Source organism: Prionailurus bengalensis, chromosome D3 (assembly GCF_016509475.1).
Source record: "Prionailurus bengalensis isolate Pbe53 chromosome D3, Fcat_Pben_1.1_paternal_pri, whole genome shotgun sequence".
Taxonomy (NCBI): domain Eukaryota; kingdom Metazoa; phylum Chordata; class Mammalia; order Carnivora; family Felidae; genus Prionailurus; species Prionailurus bengalensis.
The window spans coordinates 53,839,202-53,859,052 of NC_057356.1; the positions used below are offsets into that span (position 1 = coordinate 53,839,202).

At 41.8% G+C, this 19,851-nt stretch overlaps 1 protein-coding gene across 3 annotated transcripts in view; it reads right to left on the reverse strand.

The window, feature by feature from the left end:
• Positions 1-19,851, reverse strand: part of GAREM1 (GRB2 associated regulator of MAPK1 subtype 1) — a 203,840-nt gene that overhangs the window by 40,825 nt on the left and 143,164 nt on the right. For all 3 annotated transcript variants that reach the window (XM_043558553.1, XM_043558552.1, XM_043558554.1), the window contains one exon: positions 3,544-3,674. In XM_043558553.1, the coding sequence (XP_043414488.1) occupies positions 3,544-3,674 (131 nt within the window). The remainder of the gene's footprint in view (positions 1-3,543; positions 3,675-19,851) is intronic.

Here is a 19,851-nt window from a genome sequence, read left to right on the forward strand (position 1 = left end):
AGAGAGAGAGAGAGAGAGCATGAGTAGGGGAGGAACAGAGAGAGAGAGAGAGAGAGAGAGAGAGAGAGAGAGAGAGAGATGCACACACACAGAATCCGTAGCAGGCTCCAGGCTCCAAGCTGTCACCACAGAGCCCAATGCGGGGCTCGAACCCACGAACTGCAAGATCATGACCTGAGCTGAAGTCGGATGCTTAACTGACTGAGCCACCCAGGTGCCCCAATGTTTATTTATTTTTGAGGGACAGAGAGAGACAGAGCATGAGCAGGGGATGCGCAGAGAGAGAGGGAGACAGAGAATCCCATGCAGGCTCCATCCAGGCTCTGAGCTGTCAGCACAGAGCCCAATGCAGGGCTCGAACTCACGAGCAGTGAGATCATGACGTGAGCCGAAATTGGACGCTCAACCCACTGAGCCACCCAGATGCCCCAGGAATGGCTTATTTTTAAATAAATTTGTGCATAGTACTAATCCTAGCCAATAAATTTTTGTTCAAGTTCTGCTACAGTCTTGAAAGTAATAACACTATAGAGTTCCCATTCGTTTTCAACCCCTCTGTTCTACTCCATATTCTTATTATGCTTCATTTCTATTTGTTATTATAAGTATATATGACTGTTTATACAAACATTTCTATTTTTTAATTTCAAATAATAATTGTGCCTTTTGACTCTCCAGATGCCAGTTAGCTACCAATTCTTAACTGTAAGTTGTTTCTTGAGCTGTTTATCCTCTTGGTCTAATTTCTGCTGTACCTGAAGCGGAGAGTAGAGGGTGAGGTTTTGAAAGGAGGCCTGAATTCCGTTACCACTTAAAACATTGCTTTCTGGATAACATCTATAGTTATATAATATTTAACATTATACATTTAATAGTATTTATTTATAACAGCTGTATTTATGAGTATGTTGTACTGCTGTTGCTTTTTTAAGTAATCTCTACACCCGACATGGGCTTTGAACTCACGACCCTGAGATCAAGAATTGCATGCTCTACTCACGGAGCCAGCCAGGCATCCCTGTTGTACTGTTTTTAGTTATTTTTCCCCCTCTCCAAGCAAAGTAGTAACCAGGCACACAATTTCCTTACCCCCACTTGGCTCTCACATTAAGTACTGTGTACATGCATATGCACATTATGACCAGTTCTTAAAGACCATGACTTCCAACACTTTATTTTTGAGGGGTCCAAGTGGTATCCAGACATCTTTTCCATAAATCTCCTTGGTTTATTTATTTACTTGGGTGTTTATTCACCAAGCACACAGACTTTTGTGTATTTCTTTGTGCAAATTTCCTGAGGTTCCTTGATCAATTCTTCTTTGAAGATAAGTGAACGATGTCTTAATGATTAATGGCAGATGGATGTGATAGCATCTCAAAACTTTGTAAGTAATAGGGCACCTGGGTGGCTCAGTCGGTTGAGCATCCGACTTCGGCCCAGGTCATGATCTCACGGTTCATGAGTTCGAGCCCCGTGTCAGGCTCTGTGCTGACAGCTCGGAGCCTGGAGCCTGCTTCGGATCTGTGTCCCCCTCCCCTCTCTCCGCCCCACCCCTGCTTGTGCTCTGTCTCTGTCTTTCAAAAATGAATAAACATTAAAAAAAAATAAGAAAAAAAAACTTTCTAAGTAATAGACTAGAGGTATTAAATATTCATGTATGGAGAGCACAGGAACTCAGCCCAAGTCCAGGCAGCTCTATGGATGCTGTAAGCTTGAATTCCGTACACTTACCCATTTGTCTGTGTCTCTGAGCCTTTTTGGGTTTTTTTAAGAAAAATTGTGAAAAAATATATGTAACATAAATTTATCATCTTAACCATTTTTAAGTGTACAGGTTAGTAGTGTTAAATAGATTCATACCGCTATGCTGAATTTTTAAATGGCATCTCTATTACATATGTTTGAATAAACAGAGTCAATCATGATATTCTGTAAAAAAACACAACAACCCATCAAACTGTATTGATTTCAATATTATTCTTTCAATCATTGCTGACTTCATACAAATTCACACAGAAAAAACAGCTGCTAGAGGCATTTAAAAAAATCTTTTACAAGAACAATATGCTGCAAAAGACTGAATGTTAAGTTTTAATACTTGACAAAATCTTTAAAAAGTCCTAACACATTTTTATGCTTGATTTCTCATGATTTATCAGCAAATGCATTGCTTTAAGAAAAGAGTTTAAAAGTATTAACTTTCCTTTCTAAATATTTTTTTTTCCAATTTAGGTAATTTTAGATATAAGTTTTAAGGAAAGGTTTAACTCTTATTGAGACAAGAATCAAATCGGATTTGAGTAACTCCTGACCAATGAATCTTGGTATGTTTAAAACTGAGCATGTTCTCATAAATCTTCGGTGTAAGTTCAAGACTCATAGACTGAGCTACTCAAGGCCTTAAAAGTTATAAATATTTTTGAATACAAGCATAATTTAGCTAGTTAGGAATTTAACAGGACACAAAACCTACCCATTTTAATAATAAAACCAAAGAAAGTGGAGTAGCAGCTCTATTTTAGAATTGGAAGAATGACTTGGCTTAGCTGACCAAATGGGCAGGGCCACTGTTCCAACAGGGAGGCTGTCTTAGACATTTCCCCCCTTTCCTGAGGAGTGTGGGTAGAGTGAGTCACCCACAAAGACACTGTTGCATTCTTGGACTAAGATACCCTGCAGTCTGTTTTTCACATAGAGTAGATTTCTAACAAACGGGCATCTTGCCCCCCAAATATTGAAATGTTTATCGAACATGACTTAGTTGGACTTCCTGCTGAATGAAGGGAGGTTAATGCTTTCAATGTGAACACTTTCTAGAATGCTGTAGCAAACGTGTGTGTTTTTGAAGAAAACACAATGGACTTACAGGCAATAAGGTTGGGCCTTGGTGACAGGGATTCTCTGGTTAGTCCCCCTTCAACAGCAAGCCTAGTCAAAGGAGCTCGCTCATTATGCACCAGGGGACAGAAATGTCCCATTAAGAATGCAAAACAAATACAGCACAAAAAACACAATCTAGCTTTTCTCTGATGACCAAACATCAACAAATACATACAGGGCAATATTCTATATATCAATTTTCCCTCTGTGTACTGATATAGATAGACTACAAATAATGGAATGAATAGAAGCTGATGTCAGGGCACACTCCGGAAGATTCTCCCTTTTTCTTTAAGTAAGTGCTCAGTATTAGTGTTGTCATATGCCTTTTGCTTGCTCCCACAAGTGGAGCATCCAGACTTACAGAAGAGCTGGCCAAACAACTGTTACATATTAGAGAATAAAGCCCAAATTAAAAAAAAAATCTTTTGATCTGCCTCGACAGTTGTTCTAGCAAAAGATAATGTTAACACAGTAACCTGTTGGAGAGTTAGGTCATCTACAGCACATGCAGTTCTTAAAAAGACCAGTTTGGGCCACTGACACGAATCCATCAGATGGAACTCTCCTATGAAGCACAGGGGGAACTCACTGTGTACATAGTGACTTGAAAGTTAACTTATTTCAGGGAGGATAAATAGTCGGTTCTTCTAGAACTACCTTCACGTTGAATGTTATTTCCTCCATGACGTACACGCGTTCAGGAAATGCTTTAGCCACCTCCTCCACACTGTTGAAATATTGCACTGGCTCCTTTATATCCCGGTCTTGTTCCAGCAGCTTGAATTGCCCTAAAATACACGATAAACGGAAGAGATTTGTGAGATGTTTACACTGGACAGCTGTCACCGTGGCGACAGCATCCCCTTTCTTTACTCCCACTCTTCTTTGTCGAAGGCTTCTGATCACTATCATGAGGGGAAAAAGTTACCACGGCAGAAGGTTTTCTTGAACTGGAATCTATATTGAAAAGTCAGCTTAAAAATGAGTACAAACACATATGTTTTCTCCTTTGCATCTTTTTGTTCACATCAAGAGTTTATTACCAGATGACCAAAATCAAACTGAATGGATGCTTATTTGTAATTTGATCTCAAAGTGAAAACTTACTCTGTTACAAATGATTGCTCAGTTTGTTTTTGATAATAATCCCCTTGTCATTTAGTTGTAATTAACACCCACACATGCTATGTTCTAAAAGGAAGGCCGAACGCCCCAGGGCAACTAATTTGTTTAAAGTAGTATTTCAAATTTTTGCAAGTAGGACAAAATAATATAGCGGACCTTTGGCTCCCACAGAATTGATATCCTTGGTTTCAGCAATATGTGGGCGATGCTGAGGGCGCATGAGCCGCTGTAATTTGTGGTGTTTCTGCAGCACAAGTGTGAAGCCTGAGCAGGGCAAGGCTGGGCCAGGGGGTGAGTGGGCCTGGAGAGGAGCCAGTTCCATCTACAGCAACATGTGGCTTCCTTCTCTCTTTTTCACTGTTCCGCATAAAGTTCATGACAGTAGGATATACCATTGTGGTATCTGTACTTTGGGGGGATTGTGAAGAACTTTGAACATATTCCCCAAAATGTCAAGGATCTATTACTGTTCATATACTTTCAATATTTATGATACTTCTGCTTCATTCTAGGAGTTGTTTTCAGTTTAGAATAAGACCGTATGTAACCAAGCCAAAGACATAGTGTTCTTAGCACTCATTTTCTGAATGCTGTTTACACTGTAACACTTGAGAAACTTGAAAAGGAATTAAAAGCTATAATGAGGCAGATCTCTCAGCGTGTGTCTACAGGACACCGGGCAGAAACGGGGAAACTTTCATTCATACTCTCAAGACATTTTTTTTTTTTTGGTAGCATCTACGGGGGAGGCATCTAGATGCTAGACAGAAGTCAATGAAGAGACCAGACGAAAATCTGTCCTAAATCTTACACTGTGGCAGAAGACAATGATAAACACGAAAAATGACTAGGGTATGTAATAGGTCAGGAGGTGAGAAGTGTTATTAAAAATAGGGCTGGGTGAGGGGGACAGAGAGTGCAGGGTGGCCAGCGTAGGTATGGCTGAGAAGGTGACCTTTGACGTCACTGGGAGGTGTGTTCTCTAACCGTAGCCTACTCAAAGACCTGTGGACAGATGGGTGGCTGCCCGCTTGGCATGCTGCCAGTGTGGCCGGAGCGGAGTGAGTAAAAGGTAAGAGGGACGAGAGAGAGAGTCATAGAAAGAACAGGTGGCCAGATTGTGTACAGCTTTGAAGACTTGTAATTCTTTATCTGAGTGGGATGGAGAGCCGCTGGGGAGGGGGTGGGGTGGGGTAGGGGTGGGGGGGGGTTGTGCACGAAGAGGTGATCTATCCAATGTTGCAGAAGGACCACACTGGCTGCTGTTTTGAGAACACTGTAGAAGTGCAAGGTGTAGAGGCTGAGACAGCAGTTAGGAGGCTCCTGCCATAATCCAGGTGTGAGATGGCAGGGGGTTGGAAATGGCGGGAAAGTGTTACAAATTTGGCCTCAAGCAGCTGAAGGAAGCCGGGTTGGAGGGGTAGGGGAGTTCAGTCTGGGATGTCTATCAGACATACAGAGATATCCCAGAAGTTCATAGATGATCATGTAAGTGTGGAGCTCAGAGGGAGGTCTGGCTGGAAACCCAGGAGGCCATCAGCACACTGATCTTTAAAGCCATGGCACTTTGATGATGAAGAGCACAGGCTTAAGTATAGACAGAGAAGACATCTAAGGTTTGAGTCCCAGGAGACTAAGAAGGACTGGCTGGGGGAGTAAGAGGCAGATCCAGAAGGGGTGCATTCTAGAAGTCACGATTTGAGCACTTCAAGAGCGAGAGCGATGTCACATGCCATTCAGAGAGGACTCTGAAATGAGGGCTAGCAACGGTCGGCTTTCGCAACTTGTATTTAACTGGGGACTTTGACAGGAGCAGTGGAATAGTTGGGCGGAAGCCTGACTGAGGTGGATTTAAGAGAAGGGAGAAGTGCGAATAACAGGGATGGACGGCAGGTGATGTTTGGGGAGTTTTGCAATGAACGGGAGAAAAAGTTAAAGGGAGCACGTGGAATGGGATCAAGGGCGTGTTTTTTTTTTTTTTTTTTTTTCTTTGTATGATGGATGCTGATGGGAATGACCAACGGAGGGACAAGCAGGTGAGGAAGGGATTACTGGAGCATGTCCCTGGGTATAGGAGTGGAGGGGCTGGGCCTCAGCAGGAGCCCACCTGTGAGAGCTCAGTGGGAGCTGGTAGCTCCTTTTTATTGCTTCCATATTTCCAGCAAAAGTCAGAAGGAAGGCATCAGCTGAGAAGAAGACTGAGATTGAGAGAGGAGGTGTGGGAGGGCTCAGGAAGGAGGGGAAGACTGTAGTAAAGTCCACTGAGAGTGAATGACCCACCATGACTGTTGGACAGTCATAAGTTCCCAGTCGAGGTTCATGGTCATGAACTAAAAGTGAAACCAAACAACAGGACAGTCGTACGTTTTTCTCCAGACAGTGTGTAAAAACAGGGGCTGGTCCAAAGTGGGCAGAGACTTGGGATTCAGCCGGGACTGTAAAACTGCCAAGTGAGTATGAAACACAAAAGAGGAGCAGAGGAGCCAAGATGTATGCAAGGGAGTGAACATAATATCAGTCCGTGGAACTTGAGCGGGACCCAAAAGCTTGGGAGGGAGGAACGAGGGTGAAAAGTAGTGGAATCAATGGCTAGTGGGTTCTGATGGGAGTCGATTTCCAAATCCTGGATGGAGTGAGCTCAAGGGCCAGGCAGAGGAGTAGTCAGAGTGGAAGGCATGCAATTTGAGAAAATGGAAGCATGCAGCTGTTGGTGATGACACAGTCTAGAGGGCAACCATGGGAGGTTAATGGTTGAGGTGGTGAGAAGCTAGAGAAACTGAGAGGCCAGGGGTATTAGCAGGATCGTATATGTATGCACTGAAATCCCAAGAATGAAGACAGAAGTAATGCTGGAGAGAATGGCAGTGAGCCAGGAATGAAAATTACGGACAAATGAGGGAGGGATTCTAGGCATGGTAGATAACTGTAACACTGTTGGGGTAGTGGATCAGAGAGTCTGAGGACGAGAGATTAAAGCTGAGAGTTTCTAGGGAGGGGGAATTAGAATGGTCAAGGGAGCCCCAATTAGAATGGTCAAGGTCATTGCCCCAATGGGGCAAAAAATAGAGCTGCCACCCGAGAGGACTTCAGGGAAGTGGTGTTTTCAGGGCATACCCAGGTTAGGGTTTAACAAGATACAAGTAATTTCAGAGAAAACTTTAAGGACATAGGGATTTTGCTGGTGATGGACCTTGAAGGGAGAGTTTTCAGGAGTTAAGGGGTGGGTGATGTTGGCAATGTAGAGAATGCACTTAGCTATAATGTAACAGCTCATATACCTTTTAGAAATATGTAGGGGTAGGGGCACCTGGGTGCCTCAGTCCGTTAAGCGTCTGACTTTGGCTCAAGTCATGATCTTGCGGTTTTTGAGTTCGAGCCCCGCATTGGGCTCTGTGCTGACAGCATGGAGCCTGGAGCCTGCTTTAGATTCTGTCTCCCTCTCTCGCTCTACCCCTCCTCCATCATGCTCTCTCTCCTTCTCTCTCTCTCAAGAATAAATAAACATTAAAAAAATTGAAAAAAAAAGAAATATGTAGGGATATGAATAAATATTTGAAAATATAGTCAAAATATGTTAGATTATACACTGAAGTATGTTTGATTATATATTATACATATATGTTAGATTACATTCAAAAAAACAACAGAATTTTAAAAATTATAAGAATATCAATACCACTTATTTAAACAAATTCTGCCTCCACAATAAAGCAACCTTTTTATTTGTCTCAATTCTACGTAGTCTTTGAAAAAAACAAATTTTTTTTTTAAGACAGAATCTTAAGCAGGCCCCATGCCCAACTTGGAGCCCAACTCAAGGTGGGATCTCACAATTATGAGATCATGACCTGAGCCCAAATAAAGAGTCAGACGCTTAATCGACCGAGCCACCCAGGCGACCCTCCTGTACAAATTCTTAATGATTATGAAGTATCTCCAATATAATCTCTGTTCCTTCCTATATTTTCTGACATTTCCCGACACGATACGTTTATAATGTTTGCACAGCATTTCATAGTGGATTTAACTATTTTTCTGTTCTTAGTCTGAGTTAGGCTAGGACTGACTTAAGTGCAAACTCTGCCACTTACAAGTTTTAGAGAGTACTAACAAATTACTAATCTGTTTGCGCTTTGTTTCCTCACCCATGAAGTGTGGACACTGCAAAGGGCTGTGGCGAGGATTAACGGAGATGATTTTAAGTACTCAGCACAAGTAACCAGTTAGCAGCCCTCAGGTCCCTTTCCTGTTCTCAAGATGCACAGAGCTTTTCTTTTCTCTTTTTGGCTCATTTTTGTGGGATGAATTTTCTAGAGCAGGATTATTAAATCAAAGAGTATCACACAATTCTTTGTGCTTAAAATACCTGGCTATCTAGCCTTCCAAAATCCCTAAACCAATTTATATCTCTATGAGTAGCCAATTTAGATTTCTTCCATGGACATCCCAGTTGGACCACAATCTTGCCAACCTTGAGTATTCTTTTTTTTGTGTGTGTATGTACATACACACACACACACACACACACACACACACACACATATATATATATGTATGTATATATATATATGTATGTGTATATATATATATATTTAAGTTTATTTGTTTTTGAGAGAGAGAGAGAAAGAGAGAGAGCGCCATGTGGGGGGCGGGGGCGCAGAGAGAGAGAGGGGGAGAGAAAGAATCCCAAGCAGGCTCTGTGTTGCTACCACAGAGCTGGATGCAGGGTTCGAACCCACAAACCGCAAGATCATGACCTTGCCAGATGCTCAACTGACAGAGCTACCCAGGCACTCCGCAGTGAGTATTCTTTAAGTTAGATAAGTCAGTAGGCATCAAAAAGCATCTCTTGCCTGTAATGTGCCATTTCTTTGGAGATCACTGAAGTATTTGAATTTTTCTTGTGCCAATGGCTGCATAAATGTATAAAAACCATATTTGATGAAGTCTAAATTTCTTTTAACTTCTAAAGACATATATCTAAGGGTCTATCGGATATTTATATTTGCAAGTCTAATAGCACGAAATTCAACATGTCTAAACTCAGGAAAGCACAGTGAGATGTTTACCATTCTTTTTTGGCATTAAGCCTTTACCATTATTTTTACTTTTATTATTATTACTTTTATTTTCATTACATCTTTAAAATGCTGAGTATGTTTTACACTGTGGCACACCTCAGTTCATAGCAGCCACACTGTAAGCACCCCATGTGGCTAGTAGTGGCTGTACCCGATGGTGCAGGTCCAGAACATCTCTGCATTCCTTTAAAACTCTGATTTCAGTGGCGCCTGGGTGGCACCGTCAGTTAAGCGTCTGACTCTTAATTTCCGCTCAGGTCATGACCTCAGGGGTTGTGAGATCAAGGCGTGAGACGGGCTCCACACTGAGCTTCCATGGAACCTGCTTAAGATTCTCTCTCTCTCCCTTCCCCTCTGCCTCCACCCCCCCAAAACAGAACCAAACTGTGATTGCAGATACTGTTCAAGTCCTTTATCAGGTGACAGAGTACTCTCAGAGGAAAAAAAAAAAGTAATTCCTGGCAAGATAGGAGGTTTCCACTCATGAAATGAAAGCATTAGAACTTAAAAAAAATTTGTTTTTTTTACTGATATTTTAGAGAGAGAGAGTGCATGCACATTTGGTAGGGGCAGAGGGAGGAGGAGACAGAGAATCCCAAGCAGGCTCTGCACTGTCAGCCCAGGGCCCAATGTGGGGCTTGGACCCACAAACCGTGAGATCATGACCTGAGCCAAAATCAAGAGTCAGATGCTCAGCTGACTGAACCACCCAGGCACCCTGAGCCTTAGAACTCTTACATTTGGTTTTCCTTGCCCTGTTGTCATGATTGCTGATATTCTGTTTCATATAACAGAGCCTGGGATTCCAGATATAACTACCTGTATCCCTTTAACACCATTTGCTTCTCTCCCAATTTGGGGGCTTGTCCTTCAAGCAATTCTTTAGTTATTTTTCTATTGTGTTTGTGGTCTTACATTATTTTAGCAGCCTCAGACACATTGCGACTTATGGTCCAAATGAATAATCATAATTGGTATGGCCGTTGCATCAATATCAAGCTGAGTAAATTCTCAATTTGTAGTCTCACCTGTGTTTGTCACCTCTGTTGAACAGAAAGACCTCAGAATCACATGCACATACGTGGGAGCACTTACAAGAAACTATTCTGAGACCAATTAACATACACAGATGAAAGAAAAAATAAAAATAAAGTAGCAGCTAACTATGACCAAATGTTGGGGCACCTGGGTGGCTCAGTCAGTTAAGTGTCCGGCTTCAGCTCAGGTCATGATCTCACATCTCGTGAGCTCGAGCCCCACACTGGGCTTTGTGCTGACAGCTCAGAGCCTGGAGCCTGCTTCAGATTCTGTGTCTCCCTCTCTCTCTGTTCCTCCCCCCCTCAAGCTCTGTCATTCTCTCTTCCAAAAAATAAATACACATTATTGTATTTATTTTTAAAAATTAAAAATATCACCAAGTGTTTTAACATTTGAACATACTGTACATCAGAAAAATAGACTCTTTTCATCCATTCTTTAACGTGTGTTGGCCATCCAACAGTTAACTTCCCTTTCCTTCTTTCCATATAGTTCCTTCAGGTTATCTTGAAAGATTTTAGTTTATACGTTTCTTTTCTTTTTTAAGTTTTATTTATGTAACTAATCTTGAACCCAATGTAGGACTTGAACCCACGGCTCCTCCAACTGAGCCAGCCAGGCGTCCCAGGCTTATGTTTCTTTGTATACATATATTATTATTTTAAACATTTTCCTGTCATATGTTTAATGATCTAAAACCGTATTTTTTAGTTTACATTTCTTACACCCTACAAATGCCTTCAAAATCTAAATATACCAAATGTCTTAATGTAAAGTTTTAAACAATGGGTCACAGTATATAAGCGACTTCTTACTGGGGGGGGGGGGGGGAGTGGTTACCAAACTTGTTCTGTAAAGATTTTAGGTCCCATGCGCTAAATGGTCTCAGTTGCCACCAGTCCCGTCTGGCGATGTATCCCGAAAGGAGCCATATACAATACATAAACTGGAGCAGCTGCGTTCCGACCAAATTAAATTTACAAAAACAGGCAGCAGGTCCGATTTGGACTTCAGGCCACACAGTTTGCTGACCTCTGTCCGGCTGGAAAGAGTAGAAAGTATGGATAGGGTAGTGGCAAGAAGACGAGATATTAGAATGACAACGACCAGTCCTCATATCCCAACACGCGTCAACAGTTACACTGAGGTCTCTCGTAAGATGCCTTGTGAGGGGCACATCCCAAGCTGACCCTTGTTTATCTCAGAATGGCAGTTCTTCCTTTCAGTAGGAGTCTAACACGAAGAAGTGTATGCCGCAGAGGTGGATTTATTAGAAGAATCCAAAGGACCGGCGAACATGAGTGGCTACATTCTCTCACTGTATGTTAGAAGACCAATTTGCTACGGATTTTTACTTAGCTTCTATTCTTTTACAAAAGAATATGACGCTCGCAGATGAGTCAACTTTAAAGTACTCTGGGAAAGATGCTGAGCTCTTGGCATTACTATATTCCCTGTGACTGCTGTGGCTTGTCAGAGTCAAAGCCTGGAGACAATCGAAAGAGTGAAGAGCCAGTTCCCTGCCAAAATGTGAAATCGATTTACATAGCACATATTCCCACAACCCCCACACGAAGGAACTAATTTTTTAACAGACCATTTCATGAATAACAGAGTCTTTGTGCCACCAAATAAAAACATTTGGAGATTGTCGAAACATCTGTTCTGAGATGTTACTGTCAAACTTGGGTCTTGGAGAGGAAGGAATACTGCGTTGTTTTTCAACAGCTTTGGTGATTTCAAAACGTCTCCATTGTGAGAAGCATTCTGGCTCAGAGCACTGAAACTCGCAGGAACAAATTCAACACCAGTGACATGCAAGTCAATTACAGCTTAAATAAATTTACGATAATATTTAAAACGCAAAGACTGGGACTAACTGCACTGCCTTCACGATACACTTCTAAAACTATACTGCATAATTAATATGTTGAGAAGAACTGTCATCCAGAAAATATCCATTTCTGGGGGTGTGTCCTTCAAGATGATCACCGTGATTGATCTCAAAGGATGAGATGTGAAGCACAGCTAAGAGGCCAGAGGTCCTCCCGGAGGCATCTAAGTTTCAGGCACCTGTAGGATGCTAGAAGCTATACTAGGACACATTCTCCTCTGCCTGTAGGGAAAAGGTCAGTTGTCACAAATGAAAATGGAAACACACGAAGAAGAGAAAGCAATAATGCTGAGATGCACAGAGATAACGGGGAGTCAGAGGTGGTCAAATTCAGGTCTGTCATGTTTGTTACTGGCAGGGAAGTTATGGTCAATGATCAGAGAGAAAGAAGTTCTATGCCATTGGTGAAGACGGGGCTCCCTGTGATTCGTGCTTCTCGGGTCTCCATAATTGCTGACAACGAGCATGCCCTGTGGTAAATCTTCTTTTATAGCTAAGGTTTTACCGCTCACCACCCCTTCGGCACAGGGGTCAACTTTATGTGTGTAAATAGAAAGAAATGGAATGAGAGCTGAGGCCTCTCTAGTATCCATCTGTGGGACCATAAGTCAAGGGAACATTTCCCTCATTCTGGGAGCAGAAAAAGTTGCACAAACTGGTGCAAAATGATAAAACAGAAAACAAAAGCAACAAAATTGGCATCAGAACATCAAAGCAACCTTAGAATAGATAAAATGAGCAGAAACGGCTACGAAAACGGAAGCCTGGAAGGTTGAAATGCCATGACTGTATCGATGTGATTCAGTGTGGCATCCCTAGCACCGAACCCACATGGTATATAGTAGGTGCTAATTAAACAGTGAATGAATGAATGAATGAATGAATGAATGAATATATTCTTCTCCCTTCTCTTACCTCTTTCAGAGACAGGCCAGCAACATTAACTGCTTTCAGTAGGTCTGTTGTGCTAATGAAACACAATCTAAATGGTTCAAATACCTGAACTTTAAAACCAATGGGCCATTTCCAAAAATGAAGGAATGAACAATCCTCCAGTGATAGAAATAATAAACCAGTTGCCATTTTTCAGGAAGCAAATAAACCTGGTCAGGAATCTGCACTTATACTCAAGATTTAACTGTACAAATACTCCTGTATTTTTATCTGTACATATGCATGCAGGCTGGAGTTTCCATAGGACTGAAATGTAAAAAGTAGGACTGCCAGGTAAATGATATGCAATATGTTATTTTGAACTGCACCAACCAATATAATGCCCTTTAAAAACTTTATGTAAATGTTTACTTCCACTAACAATGTATGAAAAGTCATTTACTTAAACCCTTCACCAAAACCGTTAGCGTTCAAGAATAATTTAGCTTCCCGTTTCTTGAGTAAGGTGAAGAGTTTTACAGGTTACTTAATATATGTAATTGTCAAAAAATGCACATAGCACCAGAGGGTAGAGATATAGGGCGAAAAGTAAGTCTCCTTCCCAATCTATTTCTCAGATCTCTTTGCAGAAGCTGGGCTATCACTCTCTTGTACATCCATCATCCAGAGACAGTATTTGACACAATCTATCTATACACACAATGTCACTTCTTTCAAAACATATGGTAGCATTCTGTACAGTTACTTCATCATTCCACAAAAATCTGTCTCATTCTAAGAGCTGCACAATATTCTACCACGTGCAAATGCCATAACTAATTGAACCAGTCCCCTATTGACGGATATTCAGATTTATTTCAATCTTTTGCAGCCAATGATACTGAAGTTAATATCCTTGTGCCGAAGTCATATTGCATGCTTAATGCAAGTACATTGGTGAGAAAATAACTAAATGTCAAATCGCTGTGCCAAAACGTAAGTGCATTTTTATTTCTGATAGATACTGGAGAACTAGCCTTCATAGAGACTGTGCTCACTTACAGTTCTAACCAATAATGTGGTTCCTCATACCTTTCCTAAGACTTTATTGCCAAATTTTTCGTCATTGCCAATTTGGTAGATGAAAAATAGTAGTACCTTCTTGGGATTTTAATTCCATTTTTCTTATTATAAAGGTGGATCTCATTTTTATGATAATTAAGTTGTTTATATTTCATATTCTGTGAATTTTCTGTTCTCTCTCATATTATCAATTTTTGAAATTTCCATTAATCTTGAGCATAATTAATAAAACAAAAACACAAACTTGAAATACAACACAGCATTTCCTGTCCTAAAATCCAATTCCTACATTGCTTCTAGTTAGTTCCTAAAATTATCATGTTTTTGGAGGTGGGAGTAGAAATAGAATTGGGGGAAAAGGAATATCAACCCAAAGGCTCAAAACATAAAACCACAGAGAATAGCGATTAAAGCCAAAGAACAGAAAGAAATCATTAGCCAAAATATAATGAGTTTCACCATAAATTATCTGTAGGTGCTTCTATTTACTTCTCTACCTAAGATTATACAACACAAAGTAGTCAGACCATTAGTTTCAATTCTGAAACTGTCCTTGAACTTAACTAGACCTGGATTCAACACTGAAATCATTCTATTTCACACCAGACAAATGGTTTCCCTATTGTTTTGAAAACAGGAAAACTGCATTTTTCATTGTATCTACCTCGCCAGTTGCTTCTTCAGAATTCTCAGAAATTTTCTGGGGCACCACTACTGTAAACATGATGGAACCTATAAAGGTCTTAGATTTGAACATGGCTGCTGACCAGTTAATGTGGAAATCTTGGAGTCATTTTTAGCTTTTTTTCTATTACCATTTTTCTCCTAGGTCTTGCTCTTTCGTCCCTTGCAATCCCTCTCCCCTCAGCATTCACTGCTACTCTTCTGGCTTTGATCCTCATCACTTCATACTAGTATTATAGCTTCAGGTGTTAAGGCTATCTTCATTTCTGCCCTTGTAGTATCCCTTTGCTCATCTTAAAACAGCCTGAATGGATTTCATCTCACTCAAGAACCTCAGTGTTCAATGCACACTTGTAGAATAAATAAACGTGTAATAGCCCTTCAATTTCTAGCCCCACTCAGGCTCCTCTGCCTTAGCTTTTCAAGTCCCTCCATAATCTCGCTCCACTCTGCTTCTGCAAGCGTTTCCCCCACCACCTGGGCAATCAATATCGTTCCCTCCCTCTCTGCCTTTGTTCATGCTTTTTTCCTCAGTCTGGGCAAAACTATGGATCCTTTTAGTGCCATTCTAAGTTCTGTGGACGACCACCTTCCTCCCTTATTCTACTTCTTCTCCTGCCCTCTCAGCTCTCCTGGAGGAACCCCTCTATCATCCTGGCTCCAAGGACCACCGGAAGGCTAACGACACACCAACCTTCCCTCCAGCCAGACCTAGCCTGAATTCCACATCATGCTACATCCTACTTGGTGTGCACCTTCAACGGCTCTGCCACAAAGGCTTCAAAATTGACAGGATGCAAAACTGAACTCATCCTTTTAACTTCTTAAATTAAAAAAAAAAATGTTTATTTTTGGGAGAGAGAGAGTCAGAGAGCAAGCGGGGGAGAGGCAGAGAGAGAGAGAGGGAGACACCGAGTCCGAAGCAGGCTCCAGGCTCTGAGCTGTCCGCACAGAGCCCGACGCGGGCTCGAACTCATGAGCCGCAAGATCATAACCTGAGCAGAAGTTGGTTGCTTGACTGACTGAGCCACCCAGGCGCCCCTCATCTTTTCACTTCTTGAACCAGGCAGCCACCCAAGGGAGAATCCTGGGTGGTCATCCTTGACTCTTCCCTTTCCCTAATCTCTCACATCTAACTGTCGTCAGTTCAACTCCATTCCCCTTCCCGTGTCAATCGGTTCCTCTCCATTTCCACTACTACCGTAAGTTCCCAACTGCATCATCTCCCACTTTGGCCAATTTTCTAGTTGATTGCTTTGCTCCCTGACTTCCATTCTAGGAAACCATTCCTTACACTACTGATTCCAATTAAAATCTAATCATATTTTAAGTGAGGATCATTTGCAGAGGATATTATTTGCAATGGGACTATTGCTAAGGGTGCGTGGGTGGGCTGCAGGGGAAGCACAGTGATAACCTGGGAACGGAGTCAGAGAAGTACCACCATAGGCATGTAGGGACAAGGGAAGGGCCTAGATACTGGAAGGAGAAGGTGATGTAAACAAGGTCACCCTGAGAAGGGGAGACACAGCTGCCTCCTGGTGATTCAAGGGAGAAAGCCAGAGAATGAAAGACCTGGACCTCACTTTCTTCCTGCCCATCTCTTGCTGGGCTTATCTAGCCACTGGCTGAACTTATCTGGAAATCAAAGAGCAGGAAAGTCTGGTGATTCAACCCTACAGGTCATCCTCTGGGGTGGCAGAGAATGGATTGGGATGTTTGCCCCTCCATCCTCTGACTTTGGTGGCTCTCTATCTACTCTAAGTTTCACTTCTTAATGAATACACAGGCCCACCAAGATCTGGCCCTCGCTTTCCTCTCAACATGCTAAAACCCAACGAGATCCACCCATAAGGAACTATGCCTCTTTCTCATACTGAACTCCTCATATGGAATGCCTCTCCTCTATTCCCTGGTTTTGGCTTCTCTATTTATCCAGAATCAACTCACCCACCACCTACTCTCTAAAAAAAAAATCTTATCCCAGGTATATAATTGACCACACTCTTTAGTGATCTTATTATCTGCTCAGAGATCTTTATCCAAGCATGTATGATATTTTATATTGTCCTTATTTACTTATATGTTTATGTTTGTACACTAAACTCTCTAAAGAAAGCAGGGGAGGTGTCAATCACCATTTTATTCCCAGTGCCCAATACTGTGCAGGACACATAGTAGGTACTTAATAAATGATGGCTGAATGAGGGAATGAATTGAAGCATTAGTTCAAACCCAGTCATCCGTGAAGTTTTCCCTGACAACCTCAGTCCATGCTGACCTTCATCTGTCTTTATTACCAGAGTTTAACATTTAATTATTCCCCACCTATTTCACCTTTTTTTGTATTGTTTTCTTAGTTGACCACAGGTGCCCCGAGAGCAGAAATCGTGTCTTCTGCTTCTCTGACAGCACAGTTTGAGTCCACCCTACAAACATAACAAATGCTTGCTTTGAAGAGTAGGTGTTTAGAAGCATGAAAAAAAAATTATATTTTTTGTTGTCTGAAGATCAAGTACTTACATCACCAGGAAAGTCTTGTAAACTGGTAAAATTGATAAAAAGGTAGAGACGGTAATCTGATAGCTCTAGCACCTGCTGATTTCCAGAGGCAGGAAATCTGGATTTCTATGTAAACATGTCCAATTTTTAATGGTTTTTAATGGTTGGCTCAAATAAAAATCTCCTCTAATGCAGACACTACTCTCTATTTTTGAGAGGAGGATATGGCTATTGTGTTGAACAAGGGCTTCTAACATCACTGGTCTAGATGATGCTGTATGTAAGTATGTGAATATTGGTCAGGAAATGTCCAAGAAATTTAGGTGGGAAGTCTAGGCTCTTGGAATGCTTCATTTCTCGCTGAAATGATGACCTTTACTGAGAGGCCTCTCTCTACAGCTTTCCGTGTAAGAGTTATGAGCAAGCTCGTGTAGGTTGACAGCTTTCGTGTAAGTTGACAGCTTTCTGTCATGACATATCCTGAGTTCCTACTCCTGCCCTGACAAATACACTCAATCTGAAAACGTAATAAAGGATGGTAGGTCCTGTCTGCCTCTGAATGCCAGGACACGTTAAATGCCAGCACTGGTAAGGATGAGAAGAGACAATCACATACCAAATGACCAGCTTCTTAAGAAAGAGACTCAACTGGATATGGAAAGACAAAACAGAAAAGAAAGAGGGGTCTGAGCCTCTGGACCTGAGCCATCTCAGGACACCTCTTCCCAGCCAGTCTCTCTGTCTTCTCACTAGTGTGCGCGCCCACACCTACAACCATGCCCACACACAATCTCACTCAACAATCCATGGGGCGGGAGTGGGGATTACTGGAGACTTGAGCTGTGAGGAAACTGAAGCTGGCAGAGATTAAGAACTGTGCCTTGGTCACAGCAAGTCAATAGCAAATCAAGGATGGGAACTCATATGTTCTTACCCTAAGCTCACCTTTATTTTGCTGCTTCCCCAAACTAGCAATACCTCCCTCTTTAGGATGAGGTCAAAGGGTAAGAAGCTGGCTACGCTTTGTGTGTTACTGAAAAAATATCCTGAAGTTAGCAGGATCATTTACTAATTTTTTTTTTTTTAATTTTTTTTTCAACGTTTTTTATTTATTTTTGGGACAGAGAGAGACAGAGCATGAACGGGGGAGGGGCAGAGAGAGAGGGAGACACAGAATCGGAAACAGGCTCCAGGCTCTGAGCCATCAGCCCAGAGCCCGACGCGGGGCTCGAACTCACGGACCGCGAGATCGTGACCTGGCTGAAGTCGGACGCTTAACCGACTGCGCCACCCAGGTGCCCCTAATTCTATATGCAGCTTTGCTGCATATAGACCTTGGCAATTGGTTGAATAATGACCTTGGCAATTGGTTGAATAATGACCTTGGCAATTGGTTGAATAATAAAACAGGTCTTCTATGTGTAACTTAGGGTGACCAAAGCATGGAAACAATGTCACTGATCATTTACCCCGTTCTGTGGAATCAGAACCCAGCCACTCTTTTTAATCTCTGGCATTGTACTCATCACCAGGATGAACAGTTGCATCTATTAAGGATCAGACGCCTATGGTAAAAAAAATAAAAATCGAAGTTCGGGCATCTGAGTAGTTCAGGCTCAGGCCACGATCTCACGATTCGGGAGTTCAAGCTCTACATTGGGATCCATGCTTACAGTGCGGAGCCTGCTTGGACTTCTCTCTCTCTCTCCCCCTCTCTCTGTTCTCCCCTGTTAGCTATCTCTCTCAAAATAGATAAACTTAAAAAAAAATTTAAAAGAAAAATCAAGGTTTTAGTAAGTAAAAAGTAACTTTGAGGTAGGATGCTTTTGGAGAGATATAAAATAGTCTATCCATGTAAGAAATTAAGAATAGCAAAAAAAAAAAAAAAAAAAAAAGTTCCAGAGAGGGAAGGAGGCAAACCATAAGAGACTCTTAAATACTGAGATCAAACTGAGCGTTGATGGGGGGGAGGGGAAAGTGGGTGATAGGCATTGAGGAGGGCACCTGTTGGGATGAGCACTGGGTATTGTATGGAAACCAACTTGACAATAAATTTCATAAATAAATAAATAAATAAAACAGAAACATTCATATTCAAAAAAAAGAATAGCAAAATAAAGTTTTAATTTTTTTTTTTAGTGTGCTGTATGCCCAGTGTGGGGGGGGCTTGAATTCACAACCCCGAGATCAAGAGTTGTGTGCTCTACCAGCTGAGCCAGCCAGGCACCCGGCTTTAGTTTAAAATCATGTAGTTCAAAAAGTGAAGAATCAAAAAAGAAAGGTGAATAGAAAATGGGAGGCAGGGAAGAGAAATGAGGAGAAAGGGAGATAGGGAAACAGAATTTAAGAAGAAATGGGACGCAGAAATTGACACAAGAGAAACACGTTAGACACAGATAAGCACAATTTCAACCCAGACAAGGGAAAGGAAGTGCCCACCAACGCAGACGGGCAAAGTGTGGATGTAACAACACAGCCAGACGTTAAACCCTGCTGCTGTTTACACCCACAGGCCAAGATGAAGCATGCTGTATAGAATCAAAGCAGAGGTCTCGAAGTGTTCAAGACTACAGTTCTTATGATATGTGCTTCTTTCCTATGCCTTATGGAAGTATTTAAAAAGGAAAAAGAGAGCCAAACTGCACATCCAAAGTGTGTGTGTGGGGGAAACACTCAAGGATTTTA